General features: G+C 43.0%; 1 protein-coding gene across 1 annotated transcript; it reads right to left on the bottom strand.

Moving 5' to 3' along the window:
• Position 1: 1 nt before the first annotated feature.
• On the bottom strand, positions 2–16,503 carry pdzd7a (PDZ domain containing 7a). Its single transcript, XM_069692573.1, has 15 exons — positions 16,311–16,503; positions 15,116–15,253; positions 14,780–14,954; positions 14,147–14,323; positions 13,451–13,598; positions 11,428–11,488; positions 10,250–10,765; positions 8,259–8,417; positions 7,690–7,850; positions 6,670–6,761; positions 6,492–6,583; positions 6,250–6,318; positions 4,671–5,342; positions 4,346–4,446; positions 2–1,176 (listed from the first exon to the last, which is right to left on the bottom strand). The coding sequence occupies exons 1-15, from the start codon at positions 16,501–16,503 to the stop codon at positions 1,000–1,002; spliced, it is 2,931 nt and encodes a 976-aa protein (XP_069548674.1). The 3' UTR covers positions 2–999.
• Between the last annotated feature and the right edge of the window lie 1,458 nt (positions 16,504–17,961).

Here is a 17,961-nt window from a genome sequence, read left to right as displayed (position 1 = left end):
ACCCTTTAACCAGATATAAACATTTCATCCTGAGCTTTTCTAACGCTTAATAAAACCAAGCTTGAGTAACATTTTATTAGTGTTTTCCCCCGCTCCCCGTCCACAGAAGTAAGGCACTATGCACACTACATTCTCCTGGCCATATCTCCTCTACCCCACTTTGAATTCAACTGTGCCACAGGCCTCCATGTCCTGCATTTCTCATTGACATGTTTTTCCCAACTCCTCCACATGTCTGCATAATCTCCGTCCACAGCATGGTGTAATTAAGCCTCTAAAGTGGCGGATTGCTCCAAAGCACGAGCACTTCTGCCAGAAAAACACAGCAAAAAAATACTGAGCAGCAATTTGAAATAATCCCCACAGACATCCTCTAAACCCAAACTATCAGTTTTGACATAATACATGGGTTTAATCTGGGTATAAATCTATAAATCTCATAACGCAGGCTGGGGTAATCTCCCTCTGGCAGGGCTGCAGGGCCAAGATGCTTCAAGTGAAAAGTGCAAACCACTGGCTCCACGATCAGACGGGGCTCTGAGGTCACGGCAAGGTAGCCACGTGTTTGAACAGTGGCACATAATCTTATCACAAAACACCTTTTAGAAAACACGTAAATTAATTTTAGTTAATGTGCAATGTATACATTTGGTAAAATGTTTGCTAAAAACACTGAATGTTATAAAAGAGAAACACTTGCAACATTTGGGCCTCATCTTACATTTCGTTGAAGCAAAAGTGATTTCTAACAATCTTTTTCTTGATAAATATGCTCCTGTATCAGTCTTAAAAGCCAGCGCAAACCTTTCTTTTTGACATATTTCCTGGCATGTCTTGTCACAACTCTGCCTTTGATCCCCTCCTCTGTGACCGGAGCCCCACCTGTCCTGCACTTCCTTCTCTGCAGTGAATCCTGTCGTTTATTCAGTCCCACAGGAGCTTCAGGTTTTTGTTGTCCTTCATGCCCGAGCAAAAGTCCGGCTGTGAGGCACACAAGGTTTAGTCAGCAGATCTCTTGGGGCTGGTGGGGGTCGTAGGGACCTTAGGGACCTTGACCACAAAAACCATCGGGTCTTTGGCCCTGTTGCTGAACGCACGGCGAATTTTGTCCACAGCGTGCTGATGAGTCACTCCCTGCAGACTCTCACCGTCCACGGACAGCAGCTCGTAGCCCGCCTGCAGATGAGCACACACGATTTAACACGTTAAGGCAAGTTAAACATGAGTAAAACACATAATAAGATTTCATCTTATTTCGTGATCGTTTAGATCTCTGTGCGTTTTCCTCCCTCTCTGTATCGCTTTTCTGCAGCAGTCTTTCTTTGTCTTGAGCAACATTATGGACAGTCTCCATGAATCTGCAGTAATTGTGTCCCTAAGTGAGAACGTAATTTATGCCAGAGAGAATTGGGACTCTCCCATTACTTTAATATATTCACACTGAAGGCTGTCACTAGTGAACATATAAAGTTTCCCTTTCAGCACAAGGTTATTGAAAAAAAGAAGAAAAAAGAACATACAGAGACACCCACCCCCCCCAACACACACTGTTAGAACCATTTGCTCAATGTTTCCTGCAGGATGCGAGCAAAATCTTTGGAGCCCCGAGGAGAGGAACTTCCTCTGATGTCATCAGCGTTTGCTGAGGATGCACCTGCCTAATGTGCTCACCGTCAGTGAAGGTTAGAAACACATAACACAAAAACACACAAGGCCGAGGGCCATTGTTGAATCTCCACCAATCACGTCTTTCTTCCTTTCTCTTTTCCTTTCCAGTCATTAGACACAAATAGAATATTTTCCCCTTCATTCTGCACCAACCTATTCTTTCTATTATGGTCCAAACATCTGTGGATATGGGAGGAGGTCTGAACTGTGCTGCCCTGCGTTTGTCCTGATAGGTTTTCTTAAAAGCTGTAACCAGACAGTCTGGTGCTCACCGCTAACCTTATAGCCTTTTCAAGCGAACAGTATCAAAAGATTTAGATCCATTTAACCAAAAGAGGAGATTAAAAAGTGTTTTTTATTTATTTATTTTTTTAAGTAATTTATCTGAATTAAATAGATCACAACCTAATCTACCCTATCCTCTTCACGGCCATTTATGGAGCGCATTTATGAGGTTCCCTCTTTTATAGCCAATGGGCATCACGTTCCAAAAATAACATGGCCTGTAAAAATTACTACCGCTTGCATGGGAGGATCTGTGGCCAAATAAATTTGACTAGAATATTTAGCTGAGGAGAGAGGAAGTATTGACTCTCTGTGTCATTTATTATCAATAAAATATCAATAGTTTATCACATCTCTCTATAATTGTTTCTAAATCTACTAAAACCCTTTAGACTCATTTATCTCTATCTAGACAAGCTCACGTTCGGCTCAGGTTTTAGATACCCGTCTCTGAAACATTTGCCGACTGCCAAACACATTTTTTTTGTCTAAAGTTTAGAGAATCCCAATGTTAATTTCATGTTAAGACACTAACTTTTTTTGCTGTCATGAATTATAGCTGATGAAAATATAATTATTTTTTTAGGTATTAATTCACCTGTCACACATTTACCGTGCCCTCTTCGACAGCCAGTTAGTGACATACTCACGTACAGATATCCAGAGTCTGGATATGTGTGCAGACTGTATACACACACAAAAAAAAAAACATACTTCGGTAGTTATCAGGTGGGTCTGAGGAGACAGGATGCGTGTAAACACTGAGCTGCCCGGGTCTCACTTCCCTCAGCAGTGTAGGGGGAGATAGCACTGACCCATGGAGCTGATATGGGCAGGCTGTCATGCCTGGTTTTGAGGTGCGAGGTTGAGACGATAGATAGCACTTGGATGCTCACAATCAGCCATATATCTGTGTCTTTAGTCATAGTAACGTCATGGCTAAAAAAAAAAGGATGGTTATATGTCAGCATCCTGGTATCCCGGTTAAACCTACAACTTTGTTCCAGATTGAAATATCTCTACAATTATTAGCTTGATTACTGTGACATTTGGTACAATCCTTCACGGAACCTATATAAAAATCAATTCTCCTAACTTTGATCCGCTCCTGACTTCTCCTCTAACGTCACCCTGAGGTTGATGTTTGTGGCTTTTAGTAAACGTCTCAATAACTGTTCCCATCAGGATGGATATGAATTACTCTGGTGATTATCTGGCTTTTACTACCACCATCAGGTATAATCTTTAACCTGCCCGAAACAAAAAAACAACAACAACCCGATGACGCTCCAGCCGGCCTTTCTGTTTGTTGTTAATTAGCAAATGTCAAAACTTGTTAAACTAAGATAGTGAACATTGTCTACCAGCATCAGCAGTTTTGCATTGTTAGAAAGAGAATATATTAGCATACTAATGTTAATGTTTTCTCGTTGCACCACTTTGTAAATGTTTAGCCTCAAAGAGCCGCTAACGTGGCTGTCAACTTTTGGTCTACCTTTAGTCTCTTTGCCAGGTTTTGTTTTTATTTTCAAACTTTGCCATTCCTGACACTCTTTTGCTTTACATTCTTCTTGTTCCAAGATTTGGCTGTGGTGTTTGTGTAAATCTTACTGCAGGCATCTGGAGGCACTGAGGGACCATAAGAGGGAAGCTCTTCAAATTTGAAATGCTGAGCAGATACTGGATCCCCCTCGATGTTTGACACACTAATCAGGCATAAGACCTGGCTAGTAGTCAGATGACAGCGTGGAGTTAGGCAACACATGCAAATTGACCCACATGTATGAATTAGTTAAATACTATTGCAGGTCTTTTTCAGACATTGTTAACCCCCCCGCACACACACTTATGTTCAGGTGTTTTGTCTGCTGCATCTTTGACTTTAAAGCTTCAAGTATTAGTCTGTGTTTAACTGTGGTGAATGAGTGTGTGTATCATGTGTGTTTAAGTGAACCAGGCCACGATCACTGATGACTGTTAAGTTACTTTGTGGGCAATATATTACCAATACATTAGCAGACCAGCACCCGTGTACCTCATCAATAATGGAGGTGATGGGCTACTTGAGATGGCTCTCCTCTCATCTCTCCACCATTGTGTTCAACCTCTCCGTCATCGACACGCTTACTTATTTCAACAGCAACCCATAACCGCAGGACAGATGCCTGCCAGGTAGTTACTATAAACTACCACCTAGATGGACGTTGGATGTGCTTTAAAATCAGGGTGAGCTTCATGAAGTTCATTCTCAATATTTATGGTGGAAAGACCTGAATATGTTTCACATATTTGCTACTTTTCTCTCAGACTTCAAGTGTAGGAATCCTTATTTTTCATGCCTGCAGAGCTGAAACCCATTTTTATAAAATATGGATGTGTTTTGGATGCTCACCTTCAGAGCCTCATTTGTAGATGCAGCGCCTCCTGGGAAGATTTTCTCAATTTTTATCATGGGCTGGACCCTCGACTCTACACCTCCAGAGATACTTATACCTGCAAACCCAAAGGGATATCAAAAAATAATAAACTGTAGGATTCCTGCATTGTAGTTAGTCTATTGTTATATATACTCCCTTTGGTCTTTTTCAGCTAATATTACAGCATTTAACCATTTCAAATGCCTTTTAGTTTGGTAGTAAGTGATGCCCTGACCTCTACTGATGATGTAACGAGCAGCTTTACAACAGTCATTCAGCAGTGTTTTGTATTGTGCTTACCCAGTGACTGCTTGGCCTTGGAGAAGGTCAAAGTGGTGATGTCATACTCCTCAGGTGGTAGGGTTGTTCTTCTCTTCACTCCATGACTATTTGGTGAATGTCCGTTCGCCTGCAGCCCACTCCCTCTGCCCGTGGATGGGCTCCTCTCTCTCTGCGGATCAAATACGTCGGCCAGAGGGGTTCTCCCTCTCCGCTCGGAAGGAACACGCACGCTGACCTCTGTGTAACCCTCCTGCCTGCCCTGTCTGCCCTCTCCGCTGTCAGGACTCCCCTCCCTCCTTCCTCTCCCGAGGCCGTTCCTCACAGGCGACCTCCCTCGTTCAGGAGCCACATCTCCTCGGTCGGACGCGGACAGCAGGGAGACCTCGTCAAAAGGCGCTGCCCCGTTCTCTCTTCTGTTTGGGGAGCGATGCGGTTGGCGTCCTCGTTGGGTCCTGTGCGGTGATTCTGTGAGGAGGAAGCTGTGAGTGGGCGAGGGGCTGAGGGAACGGGAGCGCACACTGGAGGAAGCATAGTTGTCCACAGGTACATCCAGCAGAGGGGTGAAGGCACGAGATGGTGGCAGATGGCCTGACTGTTGGCCGGACAAACGCAGTCTCTCAAACTCCTCAATCAGCTGACGCTCTCGCAGTGTGTCCTGGACCGGCTGGAGGTGGAATCCCCCCCTGTAGTCTGGACAAACATAAGAACAGCATGTTCAGCTGAAATCCTGCGGGAAGTAGACCAGACGTTTCAATCAGGGGAAGAACTCGGTACATAAAGAGAGTGATGTGAAGAGTACTCTACCAGTCAAGCATTACATTGCTAATATTGGAGGCGTGATGGTCAGTTGACGCAGCAGAGTTTTATTTCACTAACTTGGCTACTACATTACCCACAATGCAACGCAATCTTCAACAGTTTCGGTTTAAGATTTGGATGCGTTGTGCTAGCTATTGTAGCCTCGAGCTGCTGGCCTCAAGGAGATATGAGGAGCGGGTTACAAAACCCTGACACCTCAGTGGGCTGTCATCTTCCTCCGGCTTTCATAATGTTGGGCTTTTGATCCCCGACCTGTGACCTCAGAAAGTGAGATGGCTGCAGTCTACAGTGAGACGGTATTGATTGTATCTCAATGACTTTTTCCCCATTTTTGTATTGTTGAAGTGTCACACTTGCCAATTCAGCACGTCTCAGTCCTTTCTGCCGGACACAGAGATGTAACACAAGCCTCTGCCTCAGCGCAGGCACAGGAAACCTGAGATGTGCACTCTGGTGTGTGTGTGTGTGTGTGTGTGTGTGTGTGTGTGTGTGTGTGTGTGTGTGTGTGTGTGTGTGTGTGTGTGTGTGTGTGTGTGTGTGTGTGTGGCATGCCAGGGACAGGATACAGCGTGTGTGTGCAGGTGTTTCAGTTTGACACTATGAATATGGGACGAGGCAGGAAAGACGTGAGGTGATGGCGAAGTGTAGGCAAAAGGTGAGAGGTTTAAGCCCTTCATGTATTTGAAAGTTCTGTGGAATAAGAGAAACGCCATCAACCAGACAGAGAGACAGACTCAGAGAAAAGAGTGAGGTCTTGAAAGAGATGGAGCCCATGTACCTGGGACTGGGGTGATGAGGTGACGGCGAGGGGTTCCACTGCGAGGGGACCGCAGAGCTGGAGAACGTACTGAAAATAAATAAATAGCTAACGATATCACAGAATTTCCAAACATTTCTTTCCTAACTTTTATGTATTTCTTACTCTTTTCTTTGTCATGCAAACAGGACAATATGTATTTATAGTAAGCTGACTTGATTAAAACATCTGAAAAGGGATGTTAGGTAAATTCTTCTGCTTACTAGAGCGACTTTTGAGAATATCGTACGCCTCCAGCTCAAAAGGCATGACCATGCTGTCAAAGCAACCCAACTCAGTAGTAGGTATCAGCATTCTGCAGAGAATATAATCCGAGTCAGTCAAAGTTAGTCACATACAAGTTTATACATTTAAAACACTATTATACTCTGCGTATCTCACCTTATTTCTCTGAAAAGTAGCAGTTTCTCTGGCCTGTCCAAGATCGCCAGAAGAGGACGCACTAAATCCTCAATCACAGTGTCGGACAAAAACTGAGGAAAATATATGGTTGGTGTACAAATTAGAGAAGAAGAAGAACCAGTCAGTATAGATGTCTAAATAGACAGACATCCACTGATTTTACACATGAAAGTCAGTTTACTTGTGGCAAGCAGCACTACCGAGTTTATGAAAACAGTTATATTATGTAATCGTTGGCTCTGTGGGGAGTTTTCAAAAGTATGGCAACATCTTGGCTTGTGTGTTAGACTTTTAACACAAAGCCTGTGTTATAGAGGGTGTGAGGTTTGGAAGAAGTGCTCAGTTACAGCAGAAGGAAAGGTCTAATAAAAGACACTAGTGCACAATGGGAAATGTAGGATCCCGTTTAAAAAAGAAAGTGGGCCCATACTAAAGACTAAACGTCAGGATGTCTTCCAGAAGCATCTCCTTGATTGGGTTGTCTTGCGATATGCTGCACCAACATTAAATGTGGACTTTTCCAGGAACACCCCTTCACTCTGCTGTTTTCAGACTTTGGTGTTTAATTTCCGTTTTAGCAGAAGAGCCACACTTTGCACAAAGTAGACTCGATGCCCACTGGAGTGAGGCAAAGATCTTGCAAAGAAGTGGAAATTGTTTGAGTGTCACATGAGGCTGAGAAAAGATAAAAGGAACAAATGATGGCCGATATTTGATCCTAATCGTAAATGACAGGTTGTATCCGTCTTTTGTCACAGCTGCTGCCAGACACGTCTACTACTAAAGGACACTCAGCGACACGGGAAACAGTGCTGCACACTCTAGCCTGCGAGGAGTCCAGCTGATGTTCGTTCACTGAGAAGAAACACGCACTGACACACACACACACACACACACACACACACGCACACACACGCACACACAAGCACACACACACACACACACACACACACAGGAGTGTGCCTCTGAGGTGGTAGAGATTTACGATTGGGAACTCACCTGCCGGCAGTGTCTCATCACAGCAGCCACCTCATCCTGGCTGAGCAGTTTCTTTGCTACGTCCTCCACATGCTGTAGGGTCTTGACTCGAGGCAGCGGGCTGCCAGCGCGGGATTCCCTCGGTGAGGTAAAGAGCTGGAACGAACGACCCCGCTCCTTATCTGAGGAATTAAGGTGACAGCAGAAATAACACGCAAACAAAATAATCTGAGGATTTTAACCTAATTACAGTGGAGTGAAGTAGTTGCTGTAATGGTTATTTTTCAAGAATGTGACAATAATTATCTCGTGTTTTTAGAGCGTGTGTAGTTAATTTGTGAAAGTTAAGAACCCCTAGAGATGAGCTCTGTGATGCATTGTGTTATAATTTAATATTCATGGGACATCCAAATGTTAGGAGTATAATCTGAAAACAGGACACTGTATTTTGCTTGGCCTGGTTTAAGATCTCTGAATCTTTGCTCACATCTTTGATTTGTTAGTTATTAAATGTCAATTCTGTCAAAACTCTGTATTTTGTTTTGTGGGATGCATGAAAGAAAGAAGATGTCCTGTGACTGTGCTCTCACCTTTGTCAGCACGGGGAGACGGTGACTTGGAGCGACTCTTCTCTTTACGGTCTTTCTTAAATAACAGGTTGACAAAGGTCTTGGAGCGCTGCAAGCCGGTTTTACCCCCCGTTGAGCTCTTCTCCCTCTGCTGCTTCTCCTTCTTCTTCTTTCTGTCCTCTAAAAGTAGAAAAATAGAAGAGAAAATAGTCTCTCTACATACACAGACATACAGTATGGGGTCAGTGCAGATACATTTCTGCAACCAGTTGCTGTAAAATATGACAGATTTTGACAGTGTGTGAGGTCTGCTTAGTCCTTCACCTGAAAAACGGTGTAAATAAATAGAAAAAAGTAATTAATTGAAACAAAATAAACTAAACCAATCAATAGCAGGCAGTGACATGTCGTCTTTGCAGCAGTTACATCTTCATACAGAAATCTTCCAGTTGTGCTGAACCATAGTAAGCCTAAAGACACTTTGCATATCTGTGTGTGGGGTTGAAAACATGATTCATTAGCCTCTGTGCTGCTCCATGCCTAACTGTTAGCCAATAACACTGGGTGATACACACTCTCTGCTATGAGCACAGACTGTTCATTCCTCTTCCAGTCAGCTCCCCTGTTCACTGCAGTAAATCTGCCACTGTGGAAAGTAACACAGTCGTACTGATGGATTGCAGCTACACCAACCTGAACACCCCCCCCCCCATCTATTGAGAGCACTACACTGAAGTGCTCCGCTTACATAACAAATGTCCAATCAGCCCCAGGCTTTGCCCTAAGCCCCCGCCAGGTCCTGGAGATACGAGTGAGCTGGATAAATTGAGAAGGAAAGGCTAATAACTCAACAGCCCCGCCAAGGCTTTGGATGGATATTTCACCATATGCTCGTTCTTATTCATTTCTCACAGAAGTACAACAAGTGAGAGTAAAGGGCAGTGATTAATCATGAGTCTGTGTCAACTCTGCACTCCCAGGCAAATTCTGTCTGGAGCTTAAATCAGCCATGTGGAGTCTGGAGGGAGTCTTGTTTACTTCCTGGAGTGACGGAGGGATGAGAGGTCAGTGAAGTTACACATATCCTGCAGAAAATCTCTGAAGGGTTTGAGAGTGGATATCATTTCACAGTGACCGCAGCTACTGTCACAAAAACCAGCTGATTGTAGCTGCTTCTAAATGTGACATGATGACATGAAAGTCTGATGTCTCGGCTGCAGTGAAGAGTATAACCTGGCTGTATCTTTGAGGCCAATTTAAGGCATTTAGATAAAAAATGTGATATTGATAGCCAGCATGGTCCAAGAGACATCGTTATCAGTCAGTATATTGATAAGTCATCTGATGAATAACTCAAAAGACTCACTGCAACCTTGCCAGAAGATTCAGTCAGTCCAATCGAAAAGAGTTGTATGCTTATTAACTTGGTGGAATCTGTATTTTCTGAGAGAAATAATTATGACTTTGTCCTCCTTGCAGTTTGCTATAACAGGCTGGTAGAGGATCAGATTTTATATAGATTTTTCTGATTTTGAGCCTGTTTCCCAGGATAAATATGTTAAGTTATACGACAGAGACTGATCAGAGTGTGTTTCTCTATTCATCACACTGGATGGATTGCTATTAAATTTTGCACACTCGGGATCGCTGTGAACTTTAATGATCCTCGGACATTTTTATTATTTTCCGATCAGCCTCATCTGTGCTCTCTTTTTAGTGCTACTTTACAGTGAAGACACATTGCAATGCAGCACTGGTTGTGTGAACTGACAACCAGAGCCATACATTTAAGAACAAATAATTTCTTGCACTTCTCTGGTTTCTTCTTTACATCTTTTCTCCCTTAAATATGACCTACATATGAAGTAATACCCTACATTTAGTGAGTAAAGACATCTCTTGGACATTTTGCATTTGATGGTCCGTGTTCCCTGATGGATAAACTATTTAATAATGCACCTAAACCTACAGAGCAACCTCACATCAACAGCTTCAGAGCCTGAGGATCTCACCTGACACCGTGATGTGGCTCTGGGAGCGTCTGATTGGCTTCCGTGGTCTGCTCAGGGCCATCAGTGTTGCTGTCTTAGGCGAGTGTTTCTCCACTTCCTTGTCCCCAGATGACAGCGTCCTCGTATGTCCCAGTCCCCCTTCCCTGGCTCCTCCCATCTCCCTCGGCCCTTCCCCTTTCCCACGTATAACTGTGTCCTTCAGCAGCACTGTTGCACCCACAGTTCGTCTGGTTTCTGTGGAGACCAGCCTGTCGGGGTGTGACCCATTGGGTGACGGGTGGTCCCGGTAGTTTGGAGCTTGAGGGTCAGTCTGTATGGCGGTGTCAGCAGTACGCTCCGCGCTGCTTGGACGTCGAGAACGGTCCTCAGTGGAGATGGCGACATCTACCATCTCTGAGCCGAAGATGGGAGGAAACAGGACCTGGGAGAGACCACCGAGGGAGCTGGAGGACAACGAGGAGGCAGAGGAGTTGGAGTCTGACCCCTGTGAGGATGGTACAGGGCCCCCATTGGCTACTGTAGAAAACAATCCATAATTACAAGTATGGATATTAGTGTGTGTTTAAAATATTATTGTGAAAGTGCAACACATTGTGCAGCTTTCCAACTACTATATATATGAGCACAACATACACAATACGATTTGTACATGAAGCTTCATTTCCGTATTTTACAATCTTCGTTGGGTTCAAAACCTCTCTGCCCTCACAGCCTGATAATCCTGTAAGCTTTTCAGAGACAGAACATGAACCAGGACTTCTTCTTTTTCTTTTTCATAATGAAACTCCAAAATGACTCTGTATCTTGACCCAGATGTCAGGTCATGCTCTGTTCCAGACGACTGAGCTGCCTTTGAGAACACTGAATTAATCCTTGGCTGTGTTCAGAAGTACTCATATCAAAGTGGAAAAACAAGGAATTTGAGTTTTGGTAAGAAACAGAATGACAGGGTTCTGGTACAAGCAGGCTACACTTGGACAATGTTACACTTTTCTTTTTGTTTAAGTTGGCTTTGCAAACAGACTCGAGAATTCAAATTCCAAATAGCCAGATCAAATCTTCATTATTTTGTTCTACATTATTTTGTTCAATCCTCATGTCTTTATAAAACTCAGCTCAAACATGGTCTCGGTCTAATTATACTTTGTGATAAACACATTTTAGGAGGGTCAACATACGCTTGTCGAGCCAGCCGTATTCTGCCACCATCTCCTTGTATGCCGGGTATCTCCCAGCTTCCTGTTGAAGTGCAACAAAACAAAACATTCAGCAGCAGCCAACAAGATTAAACTAGAGAATCAGACGTTTACGGTGTAGAATCTCTTTAGATCTACAGCTGGCTCCGTGAGCTCACCATACAAACATAGTCACAATGACAATGGATGATTAATAAGTGTACAGTTATGTTCAGCATTTTAATCGAGTGTGTTAGCATGCAAACATTTGCTCATTCGCAGAAAACGCAAACTTCAGTTTAGGCTGATGGAAATTATTTTTTCAGGTATTTTTGACTCAATCATTTTTGGCAAGTTATAAATACTATAACTTGTAATAATTTAGCCTCAAGGGAACATAAATGCCTATATTGTATTTAATGCCAGTTCATCCACTAATATTTGAGACATTTCAGTCAAACCCACCAATGTGAGGACAAAAGCAAAGGTCAGGGGATCATCAAAGTCTTCAGGATTCATCATCTGGGCACCATGAAGGAAAAGACTGACAGACTGTAAATTAAGGACTGAAAGACTGCGTTTTTTTTAATCCATTAAAACATGGACAAACAATTATTTGCGTCAGAGACAGATTAACAGTCTCTTAAACATCTGCAGTCTCGCACAGCGGTTTTAACCCGTTGCCTTTCAGGACACAGTTATTTCAATTGATATTTATGTTAGTTCATATACTAAATGTCAATTACTGGATGTTAGAACAATATTGCAGATATCCATGATGTTATCTTATCTGAAAAGGCTGCATGTACATATATTATGGTGGTTGGAGTGGATATGAGTGCCATGAAAAAATAAAGGATTTGAAGGATGAAGCCATGTTCCATCCATTTTTAGTGTACAGCAGCCTCTTAAGTGTATTTTAAGGGATTGTCTGACCAATAAACAGCTTAAGGTCAAAAGGAAAACACTTAAGGTTTATTTCAACAAAGGCCTCACATGACCAGATGGAGAGAGTTTAATAACTAGAATTAATCCTTGCTGCACTCTGTATGTCTCTGATCCATAAATGGGTCAAATACAGGACAGGTGGAAGGCATAAAATTCAGCTTTCTGTTGATTATAACCTGATCCCAGACTGCTTTTGAATAATGAACGTCGTCCCTGGCTGTTTTTCACACGTGGAACCTGAGATCAGAGGAGTAAAATGAGCATGCAGCAATGTTAGTGAGCTAAGCGAGTGCCCATACGCACACTCACACACACTGCACTACACGCATGTACCCATTCACACACATGTACACACAATTCCTTTATCTAGAAATGAGACAGGTTAAGTGGCACTGTCCTGCACACACAGACACACATAAGGAATTCAAGGGCTGTAAGCCAGCTGTCTGCTCTGCTGTGCCGGCTCATTGAGAAGAGCTGTTGTTGTTTAACAGGCTAACATTTATTATTGTGTCAGCACTCAAGGCTCCATTCAATTGTTCCATTTAACCCTGAGCAAATGATTAACACGGCAGCGCAGATACATCAAAGCCAAAGGGAACACATTTCAGAAATCAGACTTTGACGATTGTTTTTGGTCATTCGAGGGCTACAAGTCTTAAAAACAACACTGTTAATATCACCTTATAGTTATATATGTGGCTACCATTTTCACAAATTATTGTTTATTTATATAGCCAGCAGACATTGAGCAACATGGGCACAAGATGGATATTAGTCCAATATTTACTGTCCTTTTAGCTCTGTTTTGTTCTCCACCAACCCCAGACCGAAATGTTTGGCCCTTTAGCTGCTAAATGCTTCACTACATTCACAAGCCAGTCGCCAAACTCTGTGTGTGTGTGCCGTTTGCTGCTGATCAGGTAGCAAACAGTTGTTTTAACAGAGCTTTTTTGGGGATAATGAGAGTGCTTTTAGTGAACCAAAACAATGAGCTTAAAGAGGCTAAGAAAACACAACAAAGCTTAGGGGAAACCGCAGAGTTCAACTCAAGTTTATGTGCAAAATCTTCTCTTACCCTGATGGTCAGCATGACGTGGGTGTGGCTCTTCAGGACCTCGACTGCATTGCTGTGGGTGATGTCATCAAAGCTCACCCCGTTGGCTGCGAGGATCTGATCGCCCATTTTGATGCCGTGCTGTTCTGCAAGTCCACCCGGGTCCAACCTGAAGAGAACAGGTATGAAGACACATACAATCAAACACACACACAGGCGATAAGGATGTCTATTTCATGTGAGCAGTTCCAAAGAAGTATAAATTATCCCTCTGCATATCATTTTCACTTAAAATATTTTGTTCCATTTGACATTTATTTCATTAATTTTTCTGTCTCTCTTGTTATTGGCTGCGTCTGTCATCTTAAATGTTTTCATGTTTGTCTTAGTCCCACGAAAGGCACAACTACACTACACAGTTGTTTAATTTAAGTCTGGTTGCTCTGATCTAACACAAAAACAACAACAACAACAACAAAAGTCTGAAAATGAGACTACGATGTGTTACATAATTATTTTACTACGTCTGCCTCTTTCTAGCTCAAGGACACTTCAGCAGGGTGGGTTGAACATGGGTTTCACCACCTGCACTAACAACAACACACTGCTGCCCAAGTGAGTTTTCAAGAATCAAATAATTTTGTTTATCTGGTGTTGATGGCCACTATAAATTTAAAACACGTGAGTGTGTTTCAATCCCCACTTTTGTGTTCATACTTAGACACATAGATCCCCAGTCCGAACTCTTTGCCTCCTCTGATGTTGAAGCCCAGACAGTAGTCGTCTGATGTGGTGAAGAGATGCACGATTCTGCGGAGAGCGCTGTCCGAACTGGCCTCTGACGGTGTACGACCGCTCTCCTCCACCACCATCCGCCGGTGAATCAGATCCACCCTACACACACACACACACACACACACACACACACACACACACACACACACACACACACACACACACACACACACACACACACAGTGTATGTGCACATGAAAACATGCATAGACTGCTTTCTCTTTATCCACTAAACTCAGGACTGTCCGTATCAGTTAATCAAATAGCCATAAAGGTCACAGCAGTAATCCATCCACTGCTGCCACATGAAACCAAGATACAGTATATCCCAAAAGAAAGAACCAGTGTGAGCTACAGTCAAGTGACAAGACTACACAAAACAAGAGCCACGCAAAGGTCAGTGGTGGTAGTAAAAAGGTTTACATGATAATATAACCAGCAAAGAGTTATAATATATAGTTAGTGTGTGGTAAACTAGTTAAATTAACTGGAGAGGGTAAATATTTCATCTCAGTTTTCTTCACATTCAGGCTGCGCTGAGCAGACGGGCCTCACCACGTGGTCTTCTCCTTGGAGTAGCGGATGCCGGGGATCTTGCCCACCCGTCTCAGCACCATCCTCAGCCTGTTGTTGCCTGTCAGGACCTTCACAGCGCTGCTCATGGTGATGCTCTCCAGGCTGACCCCATTCACCTCCACCAGCTTATCACCCACAGTCAGCCCAGCCTGCGCTGCAGACACAGGTGGAACTCAGCATGATAAACAACAGCAAATGTCACACACAAACAGAAGACCTCACATGCAGACGTACATGTACAGAAAATAAGCAATCTGCGTAAATAACACTTTCACATAAACGGACAATACACGCTCATACACACTTCCTCCTAACCTGCAGAGCTGTCATCCTCCACCTTGCTGACAAATATGCCGAGTCCATGTTCAGAGCCCCCGCGGACACTGAAACCCAGACGTCCATCTGGACTCTTATCGACCGTCACTGTGTGAAGGTCTTCGCTGTCATCCCCTCCTGCAAACACACACAACCACAAAACCCACTGACATGCACCCGTCATAAAGGTCTACGCAGTCTGACGGACAACTAACTGCTGACGGGGACTGTGTCAGTCACGAGAAAATATGGTCTGGAAATGTAAAACTGAACAAATGCATTTACATAAATTCCTGTTAAACGATAGAAATTATACTTACACAAATAAATGTACTCCTTTACTGTGAGTTAAAAAGTACTGAAACATTGACACATTTTCAAATACGTTGCACTAATATTTAATACCTATGAATTTGACCAAATTCATTCAAAATTCTCAAACCTTGAAATATTCATTTTTCCCTAAAGTAGTGAGTGCCCTCAAACTTTTTCAGACCGGGACATATTCATATACTGGAAGTTTTGATTTGATTTAGTCAGTTCTCTAACTACTGAACTTTTTGTGAAGGTAATTGATGATTAAAAAGCCTTTAAATAATTATTTTTTAAAGAATCCTCACTAGTCTTAGTTCATTAAAGTTTTTGCAGTGTCCATCTGTGTGGTGTCTACTATGGCTGCAACTACTGGGTATTTTTTTTTAAAAAAAAAAAATTTTTTAGCATGGACAGATCTGCCAAGTGTTTTCTCAATTAATTAAGGAATTGTTAAATCTATAAAATGACAGAAAACATTGAAAATATCCAATATAAGTTGCCAGAGCCAAAAGTGACTTCCTTAAAATGCTTGTTGGGTCTAATCAACAGAACAAATCCCAAAGTTAATCAGTTTACTGCCAAGCGAAAGAGAAAACAAGCAAATCTTCACATTTTAGGAACAAGATCTGAAATTTCTTTCAGTATTTTAGCTTGAAAGGAGTACAAGAAAATTCATTGACTTTTGAAATTCGGGCACATTAATTCTCCTTCAACCAAACAATTATCCGACTAATTTTTTTAAGCAGCAACACCTACAATACACTTCATATATTTATTATCTTGCTCTGAACTCTAAACTGAAATTGGACTAATGACTAACTCAGTGGCACTGTGTGTGTTACCAAAGTAACAGAGGATTGCTATTGTGTTCAGAGCTCACCATCAGCAGGTGTGTTGATGAGAATGACCCTGCCCATCGGTGAGGAGGACCTGCGTCTGTGGCGCTGCTGCTTTTTCAGCATGTAGCGGGTGGTGCTGTGGGAACCCCCATTCTGGCCTGCGTTGTTGAAGTGGGGGTTCCCCCCTCCATTTGTCATCTCCCTCCAGGCAGGGGGGTGAGAGGAGTGAGCCATGGTTTGTCACTGGAAACTCTTCCCTCAGTCATCCAGGCAGGAGGATATCCAGGGTTGCCGGTCAGGATGGAAGAGATTCAGCTGGGAGTTGGGAAGACGCGGTGGGAGAGAAGTGTTGTGGAGAACTAGGCTTTTTTTCTTCTTTTTTTTTTGCACCTGCCGATTGAAACTCAATGATGAATTTCAGGAGTTGGTCCGCACTGGAGCAGGAAACTTACAAAGCTGTAGGTAACATCCCTGATCTCCACTGAAATCAGTTTCAGGGTTTACATGAAGCTTAATAAAAGGGAAAAACATAGAAAAACTCAAGAGTTAAGCTGAAGCCACGGCAGCTAAATAACCACAAGACATACTCCTTTGTAAAAGATGGCAAAAAAAAGTAGTGCTCCATGACTGAACAGTGGATGTTGAATTTAATTTTTCCTTATCCCAGGATAAAGTCCTACATTTTAGGTAGGTTAAAGGTTAAAAAAATTGGTGTAATCCACTCGTTTGCAGCCTCTGAATCCATCTCCATAGAGTCCATGGTGCCTGTTTGTCCCTGCTCCAACTGACAGGCTCGGCCTGTCTGCAGAGAAGTCAGCGGTGCATGGTGATTCCCCTCGGGTCATGTTTAATTAAATGGATATCTGTTGTGAGAAGAATATGCTGTGATGAGTAATGAGGGCTCAGAGGTCGCAAAGAAGACAGTAAAACTCTCTAGTATTGATACAGCTGTGACCTATACAACCCGAGATCTTGAAAGAATTAAAATAGAATAGAATTGAAATGATCTCTCCTGAACTTGTGTAAACAAAAGTAACTATTATTAAGCTCGAGTGCTTTTCTGACTAACCTTCTTAACTAGTCTACCTGTTGACAAAGTTATGATGGTATAAATATCAGCAACATCTGCCACTTATCCCTGTTGATACCTTGAACCGTGAAATGTTGCTGTGAAGCGGCTGTAACACCATGACATCGTGTCTAAAATAAAGAGAACAAAAGCGTGACAGCTTTACCTGCTGGATGAGCTCGGACAGGCGCTCACGTATGGATCCGCGTCACTGACGCATTCACGGACACCTCCGGAGTATTAGTGCCACCTCATTTGTTCTCCGGGTGACCATTATTGTCTTAAGAGGTCTAATCCTTTTACATAAGCCCCTGCAGCTGTGCAGCCATTAGCTCCGGGCTAATGATGATTAAGTACACTGACATTGAAGTAACACTAACTCAGATGTACTGCAGCGTGTCCTCAGGTAAACCTTGTTATTGATGAAGTGTAGATCAGATGGAAAAACCTGGAGTTGGTGGATCTTCCTGCCTGCCTTCACCACGCCGGAGAGATAGATGGGTGAACAATACCACCCGGTGGCCAACCTTGTCACATCACAGCATTCACTCAGATCTAATCTCCATTGATCAGTCATATTAATAACAGCCAGTGAGGGGACAGGAAACTATGACCTTGAACAC

This window comes from Brachyistius frenatus, unplaced genomic scaffold, assembly GCF_029030835.1.
Source record: "Brachyistius frenatus isolate BFR_SWC_R1_liver_20210118 unplaced genomic scaffold, ASM2903083v1 Contig_13, whole genome shotgun sequence".
NCBI lineage: Eukaryota > Metazoa > Chordata > Actinopteri > Embiotocidae > Brachyistius > Brachyistius frenatus.
This window is presented reverse-complemented; position numbering and strand designations above follow the sequence as displayed.